At 39.6% G+C, this 19,354-nt stretch overlaps 1 protein-coding gene across 2 annotated transcripts in view; it reads right to left on the reverse strand.

Moving 5' to 3' along the window:
* The window catches only part of LOC139452141 (poly [ADP-ribose] polymerase tankyrase-1-like), a 48,727-nt gene that overhangs the window by 25,555 nt on the left and 3,818 nt on the right, over positions 1–19,354 (reverse strand). For both annotated transcript variants that reach the window (XM_071233479.1, XM_071233478.1), the window contains exons 2-10: positions 10,176–10,400; positions 9,727–9,822; positions 8,856–8,968; positions 8,041–8,135; positions 7,489–7,555; positions 6,095–6,281; positions 5,678–5,799; positions 5,022–5,113; positions 4,399–4,477 (exon numbers count right to left, since the gene is read on the reverse strand). In XM_071233479.1, the coding sequence (XP_071089580.1) occupies positions 4,399–4,477; positions 5,022–5,113; positions 5,678–5,799; positions 6,095–6,281; positions 7,489–7,555; positions 8,041–8,135; positions 8,856–8,968; positions 9,727–9,822; positions 10,176–10,400 (1,076 nt within the window). The remainder of the gene's footprint in view (positions 1–4,398; positions 4,478–5,021; positions 5,114–5,677; positions 5,800–6,094; positions 6,282–7,488; positions 7,556–8,040; positions 8,136–8,855; positions 8,969–9,726; positions 9,823–10,175; positions 10,401–19,354) is intronic.

Raw genomic sequence — 19,354 nt, forward strand, 5'->3', positions numbered from 1 at the left:
TTTCTACATCCGGGGATGTGCTGAACTATGAACTTTAGTCACAGCCGATCCACTAGATGGAACAAATCTGAATGTCCTTAGAAGTAAAGAGTGGGAGTGTGTTGTTCCCCGATTGCACAGGCACCACACCACAGTGCTGTTGTCTGTGGATATTGCGAGTCGGGCTAACTGTAGTTGATTCTGCCAATGTGATATAGCCAGAATTAAAGCTTCCAACTCCAAGTTGTTTGTGTGCCACTTCCATTGAGCGCCGGGCCATAGCCCTGAGTTTATCTGGTCTTGTAAGTGAAGACCCCACCCCTGAAAGGGGCCGTCCACAAACAGGTGTGTATTCGGGGGAAAACCCGAATAAAGAGACTCCGCAGACATTCAACGCCACAAATTGAGGCAAGGCTCTAGCTTAGTCGGTAGAGTGATGGTCTTGAGTGGATCCTGACTCCTGATGTAAGGGTTCAGGAAAAAATTGAATTGGTCGCAGTTGTAAGCGGCCCATGCTAGTTAACTCCTGTGCCGAGGTGATTAACCCTAGCAACACTTGCCACTGGCGAAGTGTGTGTGGTTGGTGTAGAGTAGATGACAAAAGAAGTAGAAACTTGTGCCATCTGTCCCTCGGTACAGATAGGATATCCTGGTCTGTCTTGAACAGGTCTCCTATGAACTGAAGTCAATAGGAAGGAGAATACTCCCGACTTCGTCTCGTTGATTGTCTATCCCAGTTATTGACATGTGTTGATGATACAGTAGATCGCCCTCCATCTACGACTCGAACCAAGTGTTCGTCACGTGTAGATAGTTATTGGCTTCATTACTCCTGTAAATAGCCATAAGTGTCACTGACATGTCAAATGGGAAATACTACCATTGGTAGTGAACCTCAATGAACTGGACCTGAAAAGTCTACGGTTGGGATGGATAGTCGAGACTGATCAAGAGTCAAACGTTCGTTGAACACAGAGATTGTGGATCATTCTCATCTTGTCTGGGTCCTTCATGAGTACCAGGTAGGTGTGAGGATAAAACCCCGGTGTAAAAACTGGGTTGTGAACCCACTCTACAGCTCTTCTTACCAACAGTATATCAATGTTGGATTTTCCCAATCAAACTGTGGTCAACGGTGGGGTTATCTCTACCCGTATACGGACACCATGATATAGTGCGATAAGTACGAAATCGTCCTTGAGACTTGTCTCTGCCACTCCCTTCTCAGTAAGGGAATGCTGGTCTTCCCTGAGAAACGCGCGTCAAGGCTTATAATTCCCTGACTTGCCAGCCCGCTTGGACTTTCCAAGCTTTTTGGGAACTTGACGTGCGTGTCTGCGATCTGTTCGTTGAACAGGGGAGTAGATGACCAAGGTTGACGTAATAGACTGCCCTTGAAACCAGCATCTCAGTTGGAAACGCTATAAAGTCTTGGGTGTAACGGTAATCTCCGTCAGAACGGTCTCAAGATGAATTTTCCTGTGGTCAAACTGACGCTGTAGGAAAAACACGATAGTTTGAAAGTGATCTATTCAGATAGGGTTATCCTCTAATAGATTCTGATCCACTGCAAACATTGACGATATTGGTCGCTTAAATGACGGAGCAAAAGTGAGTTTTGGAGAAGTCTTCCTCCAATGACCTCGTGGTGTCCCTCTTATTTACCCTGTTATCAGGGGAGGGCGTTACTGACACGAGATGGTTTGCTTCCCAATCGGGTACATGTGCTAAGCTGATCATGTGCCGGTTACGTAACCGAGTACACTGTAAGCCTTGGGCTAACGTCATTGTAGAGACCTTGATTGGTACGCAGACGCTGCGCTCAGCGCAGGTCTGGAATGTTGGAACAGCGCTAAGCTGATCGTGCGACGTTTGCGTAATAGGAGCGCATTGGGTAGCAGTCAGACGCTGCGCTCGGCGCAGGTCTATGCTGGATATGTTGGAACAGTGCTAAGCTGATCGTGCGTCGCTTGCGTGATAGGAACGCTTGGGTAGCAGTCAGACGCTGCGCTCGGCGCATGTCTATGCTGGATATGTTGGAACAGCGCTAAGCTGATCGTGCGTCGCTTGCGTAATAGAAGTGCTTGGGTTGTAGTCAAGTGCTGCGCTCGGCGCAGATAAATCAGACACAAAGCTCAAAAGTATTGACTGGATCAAGGCTTGCGTCTAATCTACCCCCATCATAGCATCTTGATACGCTGGTGCTGTCGCCGACCTCACAGATTAACATACATGTATCTGGAAGTGTCCGGCGGCTGAAAAAATAAGAGCAGTTACGATACTCACAAAATCCTCCGGTATTGTTGATTTCGGTGGATGGTGTACTTCTGCAGTCACAGGCGTCATAATACCTGCTGATAATAACGGTTGGGTGGTAATGACCGAACCATGTCATTCGCTATTCTGCGATAGTGACATTCCTCTCGTCTCACGACGGAATAACTGCAAAATATGATTGTGAGTAATCTGCTTTTATATAGTAAACTCGTTGGATTAGAGATTTACACAAAAATTACATTTTGAATTTGGGCGAGCACATCTACATGCATGCCTAGGACCGTGGATAAAGAGCTTTGGGCGAATATTCCACGACAATATGTACACCAGGCAAACATAAGTTACGCAATTAAACCATTGAAGAAATGGTACTGGAAGAATGCCGTAGAATTGAACAGTAATCTATCGGCAAAAATACGAATTCCAAGGGTATACAATATTTTTATATACGCAATTCAATGTAAACCAAGGCTATTTACATTTAGAGATTGGAGAGCACATCTGCTCGCAAACCAACCAACGTGGATGATAATCTTTGTAAGGTTTTTTCCACGACAATTAGTACAATGCTCAAAGGTATGTTACACAATTAAACCCTTGTTGATGAGACAATACTGGAAGAGTGCCGAAGAATTTGAACTCTAATCTATCGGCAAAATTATGAGTTGCAAAGGTATACAATCTTTTTGTATGCGCAACTAAATGTAAACCAAGGGTATTTATATTTTCATTTAGGGTTTGGAGAGCACATCTGCGTACAGACCAAACAACGTGGATGATAATCTTGTAAGATTTTTCCCACGACAATTAGTACCACGCTCAATCATAAGTTACACAATTACGCCATTGTTGATGAAGCGGTACTGGAATAATGCCATAGAATTGAACAATAATCTATCGGCAAAACTACAAGTTGCAAGAGTATACAATAGTTCATATACGCAACTCAATGTAAACCAAAAAGACCAACAAAAACCTATTTAATTGCATAAACATAGGTACGCAATAAAAGAATTGTTGATAAAGCGGGACTGGAAGAATGCCGTAGATTCGGCAACCATATTTTTAACGAGTTGAAAAAGTATACAATAATTTGAGTATACGCAACTCACTGTTACGCCAAAGCTAGTAGTATTTAAGAACATAAGAATATGTTATACATACGTAGCTGAGAATTGTAAACAATATGACTACCTTGGCAGGCAAACGATTGTAACACAATTCAAAATGGCGGCGAACAACAATATTTTGGCGGGAAAAAAGACAAGAGTCTTTACACGCCTAATTAATTCACATAAAACTACACAACATGGTGAAAGTAATATGAAAAGAATACATCACCCATCGCAGATCAATTTTTAAGATTGTAGACAAACTGAAGGTCTATAATTAATCCAAAAGGAGAGCTCCGCTGGGACACGTCCTAGCTGTGCTGCGACAAGCAGTGATGTGAAGATGACCTTAGGTGTCATCAAGGTCACAGGACAGCGACGGAAGGCCACTTATTGGGACTTGAGAACAACAACTTTATTTCTTCACCCAGGACCTTCGCAGGCTGTCCTTCTAGTTGTCGTAAGTAAGCAGTGAATGCATTAAGGAGTAATGCAGGATAAGTAAAAAATTAATGGAGTCTGGACCAACAAATCCAGTAGCTTAATGCAATGATCCAAGCCTTCAGGATCAACACACGACACACAATCAACCAAGTCACCAAGACCCAATTCCTCACATGGTTATGGTACTGGGTAATTATCAAAACATAAATGTGGAAAAGGATTAAAATATTTCACATGTGCACTGTGGTGTGGACTAAAGGTAAGTCCAAAAAATAAAAGTTTCTTCAAAATACATACCTACAAAACACAAAATAGAATCCAACTGGAGCCCAGAACAATACCCAGAGCTGAGGAATCTAGACTTACCAAATGACTCAAGAACTGAGTTGGATACATTTTTTACTCTATTCTTCAAAGCCTGGGACACAGACTAAAGTGACTTCTACTAGTTCTAGTAATGTTTCAGCCATGAGATTTACAGTAACTAGGAATTAGTCAGGTTTCAGCATGGCAGCATCGACATGGCAGGACCCATTACCCTACATCTGATCATGTTCTCCTAACTCCTAATGCTGCAATGACCTACCTTGGCTCCATGCTTGAGTAGGACATCCATCACATCATAGTGGGCCTTATCTCCAGCAATATGTAGTGGTGTCAAGTAGCTGTGGAGGAAACAGTATGTTACCTAGGTGACCCTTGTAGGCAGGTTACGGGGTATTATACAGGAAATATGGTAAGGTTCTACATAAAACACGATTGGTCCTCAAATAGAATTTTTCATTAATTAGTGCTATGGGACTATCTGTCACAAGGATGATACATATGTTTGTTTGTTTGTTTGTTTATTGTCGCCGCACACAGCAATATTCCAGCAATATGAGGTCTGTGTGTAAATAATTGAGTGTGGACCAGACACTCCAGTGATTGACATCATCCACGCAATTGAGTACAATGACATGCATCAAACAGAGTCAGCGAGTCTGACCACCCGATCCCGTTAGTAGCCTCTTACGACAAGCATTGATTCTTATGTAACTAGTTACATGCAATAGCATGTGCTTCAAAAGATTGGGTTCAAAATCATATTTAATTTTTGGAATATCATAATTCAATAGAAGATAAAAGACAAAGAGAAAACGATCCCTCCTACATCGTTCAATGTCTCTGGGAATTGTAGTCAAACACAAGATAATTGGCCAGACTCACTCTTTGTTTTTATCGTTGAGGTTAGCTCCCTTCCTAATGAGCTGCTCCACCACCTGCTTCCTCTTCGGGAAGGGTGAGGCCGCCGCGCAGTGCTGAAACACAACATGAGAATTCTCAAATCACACAACCAATAACAGCCACATAAATGTCAGCAGCAGCATTTCATGAATTCCGGCGGACACCAATATGAACAGTCAAAGTCAAACTTGTTGCCTTGAAATGAAAAAAAGTTTCATGAAAGGATACCCACCAGTTTTAGAGATATGGTCTGGACAAACACACCACTAAGAACAGAGTCAAAGTCAAACTTGTTGAAACAAAGTCCAAATTGTTTCCATGGAAATCAAGAAAAATAAACATGCAAAAAATCTGCAAAAGGCACCAAATAGCAAAAGGCACCACTTCAGGATCTGTTTGATATATCTGCCAAGTTATGTTGGTTTTTGAGTTGAGTTGTCCCCCGGAAATGAAATAATTACGGATGAACAGACAAACAATGCGACAACTATATCTCTCACATTAGGGGATTAATTAACACTGATCATAATGCTCTAAATTGTTCAATTACTTAAGTGGGGCCAACTGACCTTGCATCAGGTGAGGGAGGAAACCAACTCTCAGCACTCATACCATTACTACAACTCCAGACTACCTACCAGAGCTGAATCCCCTGTGTAAGGATGCTTGAAGTTGACAACATCCATTGTCAAATATTTCTTCACCCTGGCCAGATCCGACTGTCTTGCCCCCTCCAGTAATGAGTGGCCCTTGTATTCAACTGTAACAGAGAAAGGTATTGAAAACATAAACCCATAACATATAACCCTTGTCATAATTCATTATAATTCATAATTCATAACTCATAACAGTGTGTTACAGCAAACATCGGCCATACTCATACCAAACTGACATATGTAATTATTCAAAGACGTGTCAAATTTTACAGTAATGGAAATCTTTGGAATAAATAGGCAGCTTATGGAGACATTAGCTTTGGATCAAATACACCTAAAATGGCAGGCAACTGACAACACCATGGCCATCGTAACAGAACTCCTTCCTTCATTACTTACACTGTAGCCTCTCCTGGAGTTCCCGGGTGGGAGCAACATCCAATGCACTCTTGGAATGACAGTTGACGAGTGTTGGATCTGCTCCGTGAGACAAGAGCAGCGAGCACACTTCTACACGGGACTTGGACGCTGCCTCGTGAAGCGGAGTGAACTGCCACAGGTCCATGGCATTAACACTGGCACCAGCCTGCAACCACACATTGAGTTGTTTCAATAGGAGTTCAAATCTAACATTTGACAATGATTAGACTACTACAAGTGTACAAGGATTTCAAGCAACAATTCTTTTTTTCCTTGTTATCATCGTCAAGGTATACAATCATCTGAATGAGGTGAAAACAAAAGTGATCACCTATAACAAAATCAAAGCAAAGCCATTGGAATTGAAAAAAATTATTAACTCTCTTTTATTCAAGACATGATGGTGACTGTTAGGTCTTACACTGATTAGAACAGTATTTCAGTTCTATCACAATGTGTCAGTGAGTGAGTGAGTGAGTGAGTGAGTTTGGTTTAGCGTCGCTTTTAACATTCCAGTTATATCACGGCGTGTCAGCTTAATATGGGAGGAAAGCCTGAAGTGATGCAGGTCTTGAGACGTTTACCACTTTGGTGAAACCCATGAGCACAGGTATGGTGCTAACAAACCTAGAAACATAATCAGGGTGAACCGGGATTCGAACCCACAATCATAGTTTTCTAGTATGCCCAAGGGACACAACTCTCCACAGCGAATTGCGGCACCTTAGACGACTGGGCCACCCGTGCCTCCTCACAGTGTGTCAGCTATGGGAACAAGGTCATGCAGGTCACAGACTTCTGTCACCAAAACTCACAAGCAGTGCTGCTGACAAGACGAGATGCAAACCCGAGATGAGCATATCCTGAGGCAGCAATGGGATGCAATATTTGGACCAGTGTTCTCATTCTCTCCACCTCCAGGGCTCACATTTCAGTAAACCTACACCACACACTAGATCTGGTTCTCTCGATCCCAAATTACCGCCCTCAATTTTCATTAACATCTTACCGACCAATCAGATGTCCAGATAAGGAATAAGGAAATGGGTAAGGGAGGTGGACATTCTTTCCATCCAGAAGATCACTGAAGGCTTTCTTTTGCGTGTTAGTCAGTTTTCCAATGTTGAATTTCTTGCAAACCATATCGTACTCAGTGGGACTGGCCGTCATGTTGAGGCTAGTTTGTAACTTGATTGGACCATTAGACTTAGTAGCATAACAAATCAACTTGGTTAATGACAATCAAGGGCAGGTAACTTAGGATCTCAAGAACAACGGGAATGGATCCAGGGGCTAGTGTAGGTGTACCAAAATGCGAGCCCTGGGGGTATAGAGGATTCAGAATCCTCTCAAGCAATAGCAATCACACTGACCTTCAACAGCATCTCTGTGACCTCAAAATGTCCATAGGAGCAGGCATTGTGCAAGGGGACAAGGCCACTGAAATGCAGAATTCAATCAGGTTACTCAACCCTCAACAAATAATTGTCCTGATCTTACATGTCAGCACACTCTCAGCAGGATAAGACTTGGCTGATAAACAAATTACAAACAACTCATAGAGCACAGAAACATAAAATCATGTAGTTTTTCTGAGATGAAACATCTGACGCCAGACATGTCGTAGAACCATGTCTTCACCTAAAAAAACCCAAAGAATAGATGCACAAAGTTATTAAAAACATTGCCAAAGAACCAGTTGCTTCTACTTCTTCAGAATGTGTAAGATGGCGTTTAGCAAAATTCCAACAATGGGGCACCAAGAATGGGCCTCACACACTGTACACACGACCATAATCAAACCAAGGTGATGACATCTGAATGGGCCATCTCACCATCCAAGTTTACGAAGTAAACTAAGGGGATGAACACCACCCGAGAATGCAACAAGGATGAGTTGTCAAAACTGTATTTGTGAAACCTACCCCTTGTCTTTGGCGTGGACATCAGCTCCATGCTGTAGAAGCAGCTGCACGATCCTGGTTCGGTTGTAGCCTGCTGCGAGATGGAGTGGAGTGGACTGTGGACAAAACGGTCACAATGAGCTGCACTCAAAATATTCTCAGTAAACATCTACAGAAAACTATGTTAATAACGAACATACTTATAACGAAATGACTGACTTAATCTGTTTCTTTTTGGTCCCGACCATTTGCATGTATATGCTGTATAATATTTATGCATATAACAAACTATGGTTATAATGAACTAAAATAAGTGGTCTCTTTATGACAGTTTATTATGACCGTAGTTTCCTGTACTTCATTTGTAGTCTTTTCTGCTATACTGGTACATCTCTTACTTACTTCTTGTTCATAAGTGGGTGAGTGGGTGAGTTTGGTTTAATGCCGCTTTTAACATTATTCCAGTTATATCACGGCGTGTCAGCTTAATGTGGGAGGAAAGCCCGAAGAGATGCAGGTCTCAGATGATTACCTATTCGGTGAAACCCACAAGTTTGGGTATGGTGCTGACAAACCTAGAAACATAATCGGGGCGAACCGGGATTCGAACCCACAATCATAGGTTTCTGGCATGCCCAAGGGACGCAACTCGCGAATCGCAGCGCCTTAGATGAGTGGGCCACCCGTGCCCCCTCTTGTTCCTAAGTGTTGATTGCACTGACAAAAGCTGTATCTGATTACTTTGCGGAATGACTGTTTCACTTTAATTTGACTAACGTGAAACTGTAGACTCCCTGAACTACACAACCACTTTGATTGTATCCCCAGTGACCTACCTTCCTGCCATCACTGGCGTGACAGTTGACATTGAGAGGGGTTAATAGTGACATGAGCTTCTCCTCGTTACCGCTCCGTGCTGCCTCCAGGAGCTCGTCTTTCTTGTACTCCCCTGGAGAAATAGACAATGATCAGTGGTTGGCTGAAGGCTTTCCATCAACACCTAGTGCTTCACTGCTCACACTATGTTGGATGCAGTGAAGCCCTGTTACTCTAGGCATGACTCTTCACGTATTATACTCAACTTTTGACAGGGATAATCAGATGTGTCATCCTATTTAAATATACACTTGACAGGGTTAGAAACTAACAGTTTTCAGTCACTTGTTCTTATGATGATAACATAAGGCAAAACCCTTAAAAAGGGCAAATGTCTACTAGTCCTTTACCATTGGGCAGTTTGGCAAGGACTACAGGACTAGTGCCATTTTCTAATGCTGCCTGATATATTGTGAGAATCAGTTGTGTATCATGGAAAGAATAACATCCTTATCAAAAGGGGAGGAGTTACATCTTTGTAGGTATGTTAAAGAATAAGACATTAGTTTCAAGCATTACACCAAGTATTTGTTAATCCTGCAAATTGTTCATTCACACGATTGTGCTACTAACAGGATTTCACAATACTGAGAATTTACAGCTGTGGTCTTTTTACCAGGATAACATGTTACCAGGACGAATAATGTCTTATGTAAAATTATACAAATACATTAAATATAATTAAATTTTAAAATTTTTAAATTTCTAGGAAATGTTGATTTCTGCATGTTTACCCAAACATGAAATCAAGTAATCATTTTCTTAAAAAAACCACATCTGATTTGATGATTAAATCGTTAGAAATGTACAACTATACAACTATACAAATACCTGTAAGAACGGCCTTTGCTGTTGGGTCAGAGAGGTCGAGAGCTGTTTTCCCATCAGTGTTTCTGATATTTGGGTCAGCCCCATGCTGTAGTAGAACTGGGAGAAAAGAATCAACATGTCACCATGGTTACAAACTTTAATCACAAATCACAAATATTCATTCCCAGGATCTATTAGACATTTTAGAATTAGCAAGAGATGTAGAAATATTTAGCACCATTCCACTGTGATTGCAACGGGGAACACAACAAATGGTCTACTCCACCACCCCATACCTAGAATGAAATAAAACTATTTCCTATTTCAAAATGTAAAGAGTAAAGTTACGAAAAAAGAGTAAAGTTTAAATAACCACTGATCATATGTAATCAGCATCCATTCTGTGAGAGAATACTTCGAAATCGAAATTTTGTCAGCATGACACAACAGAAATATCAATCCTGTCTCACCAATACAGACATCCAGCTTTCCCTTAATGGCTGCTTCATGGAGTGGAGTGTAGTTCCAGTTGTCTCGGGCGTTGGGGTCCGCCCCCTGTCTCAGCAGCAGCTGCACCACTTCCGCATGGCCGAAAGAGCAGGCGTTGTGCAACGGGATGAGTCCCCCATCGTCCTTGGCGTGAACATTAGCACCACAGTCCAGTAGGTGCTCTACAACGTCCTTCCTCCCAAAGCCTGCAACAGAGGACAAGTGTGTTGGTGATTCTGCACAGTACTTAAGACTATGACATGACAGAGGACGCCATTATACCCAGGTCATTGTGGGCATAAAACCTAGGTATTTAGCATGATAAGCACGCGTATTAACCACTACGCTACCCCACTGCGCCCATGCAAAAATATCATAACTTAGATGAAACAGATCTTAGTAATGATCAGATATATAGTTGAATAACTTGGTCAGTACAATTAGGAACGATGTTTCGGTGGTTCTAACACCATTATCAAGCAAGTGATATCTCATCCATACTTAGTACACCAACTTCTCAATGCCTTTCGAAAAAATTTACCAACAATGACCAAAACACAGATTATTTACACTTTTGCATGATTCTTAGCATGCTTAGCGACATTACAAATAATTTCCCGGTTGATTAGACAACTTCTTTGATTACGTCTTTCAGACATTCAGAAAAAAACAGTTAGAAATAAAAGTGAACTTTACTGTAAAACTATTCATTCAGTCCACGCTTGGATGTGCCCTTTGACCCCACTGCAGCTTGTCAATGATTAAAGGTGAACACGCCATGATGGTAACTATTCATGTGTGTCAGCTTGACCGCAATCATCAATATGTAATCTAATACCAACAGGAACTAACTACTTGTGGATAATGTATTAAAGTTATTCTTTCACACATTATGCGCATGAATATTTTATCCAGGATTGTTAAAAAACTGTACTCCAGCCCTACAAAGAAAATATATAACTGAGCAGTCAAGAATATACACCGCACTAGTACATGCAGCGATTCATAACAATTCCAAGAAGCATTTAGCACTTATAAATGTGTTCAAATTACCATTACAAAGTAGAAACAGTTGTTGAATGTGTCAGACATGGCTGGTGTGCAATACTAGAAGTCAGCAACGTAATCATATCTTCAACAATAATTTGAAACATGGTTCCATTATCTATGTTTTATTTTTCTAAAGCATCTGATATTTGATTTCTGCGCATCACATACAGGCAGTTCTTGATAATATAGATACAGATAGATAGACTGTTAATATATTCAAAATAGCATGCTTGAGTATTTGACCTTAACCGCAGCCCATGTTCATATTCTGTAACAGCTACTGTACAACAGCACAATGTGTGTTGTAAGAGACTGTTTCACAGACTCAGCAGTGGTGTGAACATGAACATGATGATTAAGATATTTCTCAGAAAAACTTGAAATGTTCATATGCGTGGTACACAAACATCTAATGTTTATATCATAAAGTATAGATAATTTATTGACAACAACTACTTTATTTATTGTAAACATGGTAAAGGCGACATTTCGATATAGATCCTTATACCAAAAACTCGCTTTTCCGGTAAGCATGATAGATAAAGAAGTTGTTATCCATAAATTAACTATAATTTGTCATCCATCAACCAGAAGTATTGCTTATCAAACAATTCAATGTATATCACTGATCATGTTGATTAACATGATTAATGATTATGGTAAGGTAAATAACGCAGATTGAAAATACCTGTGTAAATCTTACGACGTTCACAATGTTGTGATGATGTGTGAAGTCTTCGTCTTGTTTTTCTACATTCAGACATCATAACTTGAAGTGCCATTACATATACATGAACTAATGAATAGTATGGCCATGCAACTCCAGTATCCACCTGTAGCCTGTCGGCCTTTGACAATTGTGGTGTGCATGGACAGATTCAGTATGTTTTATTCATCCACAATAAAGTGTCAAAACTTCCACATAAGGAGATGACAGATGAGGCTAAGGAGAGTGATAGGATTACCTGAACACATGTTTTTATGTAATTCAAGTGGCATTTACAGGTAGTGCTGCATTCATTCAGATGCAATCAGGCTCTTGGTTTCAATGTGTTGTCCAGACATTTTGCACTTAATGAGGTGACACTTCAGACACAAAGTCTCAATCAAAATTGTTTGAACAGTAAGGGTGTGGATGGGCTAGTCCAAGCTCTGGCTATGTGATTACCTCTAAACACCCCATCAACTTCACTTGAGGCTATTGACTGGCAGGTGTCATAATGAGACCAGCCAATCAGCTGTAAGCAGCTTCCTGTTTCAGCCAATGAGAGTGTGACCCTGATAGCCCTTTCACCATCTGGAGGCCATTCAACACATGTCAAAAGAATTATCTATTGAAATCTCATCAGAGCAGAGCGAGAGATTGTGTGTAATCCCCAGAGACTGTTGACACCCCTGGCAGGTGGTCAATACTACTAAACTGACCACTAGTCCTGGTCACTACTGGTCAACTGTCAAAGCTCGGCTGTACTCATAATTGTTATTTATGACTGACAGCATGACCTGTTGACATGGACAATTTATTGGGGTCATCTGAGATCAGTGATCTATGCTTGATAGCAAAGTGCAATGAATTTGAACTAATGAATAATTAAAATAACCGTTTGCATCACAAATATTTCAGTGTATAACAAGTTTTATCAAAAGGATTGCTAACAAATTCTGAATCAGGAACACATTCCTACACAAGTATTAGTACCATACCTATATCTTATTTAAAATTAGATTAAGAAGAGAGGAAAACAAAGGGAATCCAAAATTTGACTGACTAAATGAGCACAAGAAATTAATCCGTAAAGTAAACCCTAGTCGCAAACCTGACTTATATATGAATGGTACAGAAATCAAAGATGTACAAAGTCATAAGCACCTTGGTATGACTTTACAAAGTAATTGTACATGGAAAATGCACATTGATGATATTGGAAGGAAATGTTGTCCTCTGGTTAACTGTTTTAAGGAGTTATAAATATCGTCTATCCTGAAATAACTTAGAAACTATGTACAAATCATTTATTTTACCAATTTTTGATTATTGTTGTCCTATTTGGGACAACCGTACTAATGAACAAGCTAACTCATTGGGAAAATTACTCTTAGATGCTCTTAGAACCATATGTGTCGCTGTCCGGGGTACGAGTCATCAGAAGATTTACAATGAAACAAATTGTAGGTCATTAAAAGACAGAAGACACAATTTAAAACTGGTTAATGTTAAAAACATGTTTTACAAAATGAATAACCAATTATCCCCGCAATATCTTTGTAGGCTTATTCCTAATACAGTTTCGGAAAACACAAATTATGACTTAAGGGATAAAACTATGCAGATTCATATATACCAGCTACAACACAACTTTGGAACATGTTACCAGAAATCCTAACGGGGGCAGAGACCCTTACACAATGTACAATTTATTTGTTACATCTAACCTTCATTGATGTATTTATTGTAATATGTCCTATGTGTAATGGAGCCGTATTAACATAAGCGCTTCGCTTGTTTACCAATCCATTTTCACACTTTTGTGAAAGTAAATACGTTAAACCAAACCAGGGAACAAACAATTTGTAAATTACTCAATTCTGACCTGCCAATCAGGGTTTATTAAATCACAATAAACTCCCAAATTCTACATCCGCAACACAGCGGAAGCTTATATTTATAGTAGTGCAGTGGTAGAAACTAACAATTTTTGTCCACTAGTCCTTATAATGATAACATACAGCAAAACCCTTAAAAATGGCAAATTTCTACTTGTCCTGGTGATACCTTAACTATTGGGCAGTTTGGCAAGGACTACACAACTAGTGCCAATTTCTACCACCTAGTGGTGTAATGATATGGTGATACAGTATATTAATTTACAATCCTAGTATCACTAAAGTCAATAGAAGCATCTTTGGTGTGATATCCACAGGAACAAGTTTAAGCGTGGTTACAATTGCAGGTTACATGGCTCTTCTTTGAAAACACAGTATTTTTATCTCCTAAATTAACATCAAATTGATTGGTAAAAAAATCTGTTTTGAAAAAATGAAAAAAATCAACACTATCCCATGTAAATAGTGGTGGGACAACACACCGATGCATCGGTTGATTGCAATTTTTTACTTCTCGATACAAGTTTCGATTACAGTTGCACACTAAGTAAAAAATATTGTTTCTGACCTTGAAATGTTTCCTTGAATAACTGTTCCACTAAACATTTATCAGTAGTGCAAGTTAATAGTGAAAACATAAATATTTTCATTTGTTGTGCCATACTTGAAACTATCAACTGCAAATCGTCTGTGTGCCAGGCATTTGGCCATCCTGTCTATGAAAAAGATGGCTTTCGCACATGCATATATCGTGGCACATATCGGATCATCATGAGTAAGGTATCGTGATACGTATCGGATCTCCGAGTTGGTGTATCATCCAACCCCTGCATGTAAATAACTGGGCTCAATTTAGAGAACTTTATAGAACTTGCACCAGGTGCATGTTGACATGAAAACCTAGTTGCAACAGACAAAACCAGCTTGCACCCTGGTCCCATAAATTTATAAAAGTAGAAACACAGATGCATAAACTAGTCTAAATCTCAGATCCCTGATGACTGTGCCAGTGTCAGGTGTCATGAATTACACATAACACAGGGATTGGTGATGGAATGTGGTCAAGAGAGCTTAGAGATACTGAGTGTGTTCAAAGATTGATGTGTGGACAAGTACAGATTAGACAGATAAAAATCAAAACAATTTTAACATGCACTTGGTGCATGTAGACATGAATATTAGGGCTACAACGAACACACTATGAGACGAATACGATTCGTATCACGAATATAGGGTAATGAATACGAATAGCAATTCATGAATACAATAACAAGTCAGCAGTTGATGTATTATTTGTTGTAATCAGTGAAACAATAACATAATATTTATGATATGGTTGGTTAATCATTAATATATTATACATTTATATACTGCACTTATCCAGGAAATAGTATCTGCACAAATGTGACAATTACCTGTGACCACAATACTGTCAAATTAAATATTATGAGAGTGTTGTCTTTTGAAGACATCTATGCATATAATATGTTTTTATAGGTATTTTTAGGTACAGGGTATGTAAATGCACATGACTGCATATTCATAAATATTTGAATCTAGTGGCCACGAATAACGATTTCAATACGGTTCGATTCATCGAATACGTGAGTGAATCGTAACAGCCCTGATGAATATTAGTTGCATTTTTCAGTAATAGGATGCACTGGTGCATTACCATGTAGCTACAAGGTGCCCTGAATAATCACGATGAGAGAAGGTCTGCACCAACAAAAGTATGCATTCATACATTTCCTTCAGAGCTGTCTCATATTTAAAACCTTCAGCGAGCCATGCGACTAACGAGATCAGGTGGTCAGGCTCGCTGACATGGTTGAAACATGTCATCATATCCAAACTGCGTACGTCGATGTGCATGATATCAATCACTGGATTGTCTAGTCCAATCCAGATAAGATTATTTACAGATTGACGTCATATAGCTCTAATATTACTGTACCATAAATATATAAAATCATATTAGAAACATTACCGTTGCCATGCAATGTCAGTTTTTTAAGTCAGCAGCTGTAACCCACTCTCTCCAGTAACTGGATGTGCTTTGTCAGCAGTTTACATAGTCTAGACACAAGAACATGTGTACTTACAAATATTTCTAAATTATTCATCAGAACGGCATATATTTCCCGTTCATGAAATATTAACTTACAAATGTTTCAGACTTACCATGTCAATCATGATAATAGGTATGAGTGTTATTACAGATAACAAATAAAAAATTAATGTTGCATTCTCTTGCCTGTAGCCATGGTAGCTATGTTCATTTGAAGAAAATATGTAATATACATTATTAGTTTGATTGCTTTGTTGTTGTTTAATGCCGCTCTCAGCAATATTCTGACTATATGACAGTGGTCTGTGAATTTTTTAGTCTGGACAAGACAATCCAGTGATTGACATCACGAGCATCGATCCATCCAATTGGTTGGTTGGTTGGTTGGTTTGTTGTTTAACGCCGCACTCAGCAATATTCAAGCTATATGACGGCGGTCTGTAAATAATCGAGTCTGGACAAGACAATCCAGTGATTAACAGCATGAGCATCGATCCACGCAATTGGGATCGATGACATGCATCAACCAAGTCAGCGAGCCTGACCACCCGATCGCGTTAGTCGCCTTTTACGGCATGTATGGGTTGCTGAAGACCTATTCTACCCCGGAATCTTCACGGGTCCCATCCAATTGGGATCGATGACATACATCAACCAAGTCAGCGATCCTGTTAGTCACCTCTTACGACAAGCATAGTCGCCTTTCACGGCAAGCATGCAAGTGTGTGTGCGTGGTTGTGGTTGTGGTTGTGGGTGTGGTGTGGTGTGGTGTGGTGTGGTGTGGTGTGGTGTGGTGTGGTGTGGTGTGTCACACAAATGTTGAGATTTGATGCAGAGAAAGAATATGCTCCCGGCTCTCAGGCATGTTAAGTAAATTATCATTTATTATTATTATTGGGGGTCTCCTGGACCCACACTTTCGTTAGTTTTTAACAATTATTTTAACAATTGTTAAACAAACCTGTACATAAACGACTTATTTTTGTTCATATTCAATTATCCGATAACTTGATTGACTAACTATCAAACAATGTCAGATAACTTAAATCTGTAATCATGTATACATGTCACGTTATTAAATACAATTTTGATAACCATATTAAAGTATTGAAGAAAATAATAAGTTGTGTTTTCTCTCTACTTTGCATAGGGAAAGAAAAACAACAGACTTGTTATTTGAAGGGTCAGTAAGATCCATGTCTCATTCCGCTAAAATTGTTGATAAGTTACAGCAGTTGGCATAGATGAAAAAAACCATTTGAAATCAGTAATCATTTCTATGCTGATTATAGATATCACCAGACTGATATCAGAGATAACACAAATAACACTCCCTAACACAATCTTCGTGTACTTGCATGAACAAAGACTTTTCAAAGCAAAATAAGAATACCGTATTCGACGTAATAAGCGCCCAGGGCGCTCTCAAAATTAGAAATAGGGGGCTCTTATCAGAATATTACCTTGGTGGAGTTGAAAGATAAATTTCGTGGTTTATGCTGACAGTCTGAACTGTTTATTTACGACAGATACATTTTTCCAGAATTTAATTGCCCATAATTAAGGGTGCATATAACACACGAGTGTGTCTTGTGTACATTGATAAATCGGAAGGGGGGCTAATTGGGATTGTTCACTTGCCAATATATTAGCAAATATATAGCCGTGGGCGCTTATTAGAGCGGGGCGCTTATTACATCGAATACAATAGGTTGGATATATATATATTTACAAATAGGCCTTTCAGTTGTTTCATTTAACAGCCTCAAATATTTGTTTTTTAAACATTATTTGAAGACTAGTCCAGGACAAGTGTAATATCTTCAGAGTTAGTATTGTCACTAGTCCTGCAGGAGTGAGACATGTTTGCTATGTTTACATGTTATGTCAGTTTTATTCAGTTCCAATTTACAGCAAAATTAGAACATGGAGAACTGGTTAAAAACAAGAAGCCCCCCACCCCCCCCCCAAATGTTACTTGTCAATGAGAACTACCAACAGGTTTTCTCTTGACCTCAGCACAAGTTAGTAGTCTCAGGCAAGCATGAATTTCAAAGGCAGTTTGATATGTTAAACACTCATCAGCGTTAGAAACTAAGCGTTTTCATTCACTAGTACTTGCTTATAATGATAACATATAGCATGTATAGTAAAACACTTGAAAAAGGCAAATTTCTACTAGTCCTTATGATACCTTTACCATTGGGCAGTTTGGCAAGGACTATAGGACTAGCGCCAATTTCTAACGCTGCTCATGTATCAAATAATAACAGACATGTGTTAAAGGAACCACAATGCTGAACAAATAATGTTCTCTACTTAAAAGTAAAGAAAGGCTCCTGAGATACCTGTTCAGCATGCATCAATGGTTATCATAAGAAACCCAACTAAATTGGCTCAGAAACCCAACTTATTTGGCTCATATGAATCTAAGAAAGCATAATGAAGTCTAGACTGTGTGATTGTCTTTAACCAAAGGCAAAGTGCAACATCTCCAGCCTTATGGCCTGTGGGCCAGATGATCCAAGGGTGGATATCGTAGCTGTTGACCTGATGTCAAAGGTTGACCTAATGACCTGACCCCCTCCAGTCTGACCCAGGGGAGGGGTTGTGACAGTGAATGAGGAGGGTGAAGGTTGACAGTTGACAGACAGAGACAACAGATGAGTGACTTCTGGCACACATGCTTGTCTAGGTGGTCCTGTCCCTCAATAGCAAATAGCCTGGATAAACACATATCAGCTGTGCCCTATCTCAAAGGAAAATACACTCTGACATAAACAAACAAAGATTAGGAAATGATACTTTGTGTTTTACATGGAACTGGCATCACCAGTAACTTGAGTAGAGTAATAAAGTTCAATATGTTATTGTTCGTTATCATTATTGCATCATGATCATAATCAGAATATTTCACCTTATAACTTCCCTGACGCATCTTTAATGTTGACAAGGTAATTATTATCAGAGCTCCAGATAAGCTGCGCATCTGCGTGAAATACGCATCAGAAATGCAGAATTACGCAGTAAAATAAAATCCAAGCGTATCAGCTGCGCAACGAACATTACAGATACGCTACAAATATAAAACTTGTGCGTATCATCAAAATATTGTGAAGTAACCCTGCGTATTCGATTAGCAAATCAGCAACTTATTTTGAAATTATAAACAGGCATTCCGTCAACCTTGCCAAACTCCACGATGACAGTCAGATCATGATCATTTGCCATCACACTTTCTTGTGGAAGTATCGTGGTATTTTTGAGTCCTACAAAGCTCTCGAACCCACACGACACCAGTTTGCAGAGACTAGATGAATAGTGTTTTTAAATATTTAACTTAAATACCCACATGTGTAAAAACTAGTGGGTAACAGAAATTTGAATACCCAGATAGAATTACTGATACCCAATGATTTAAAAATGCATGGTAAA

This window comes from Haliotis cracherodii, unplaced genomic scaffold (assembly GCF_022045235.1).
Source record: "Haliotis cracherodii isolate W230 unplaced genomic scaffold, xgHalCrac1.p SCAF_9, whole genome shotgun sequence".
NCBI classification, from domain to species: domain Eukaryota; kingdom Metazoa; phylum Mollusca; class Gastropoda; order Lepetellida; family Haliotidae; genus Haliotis; species Haliotis cracherodii.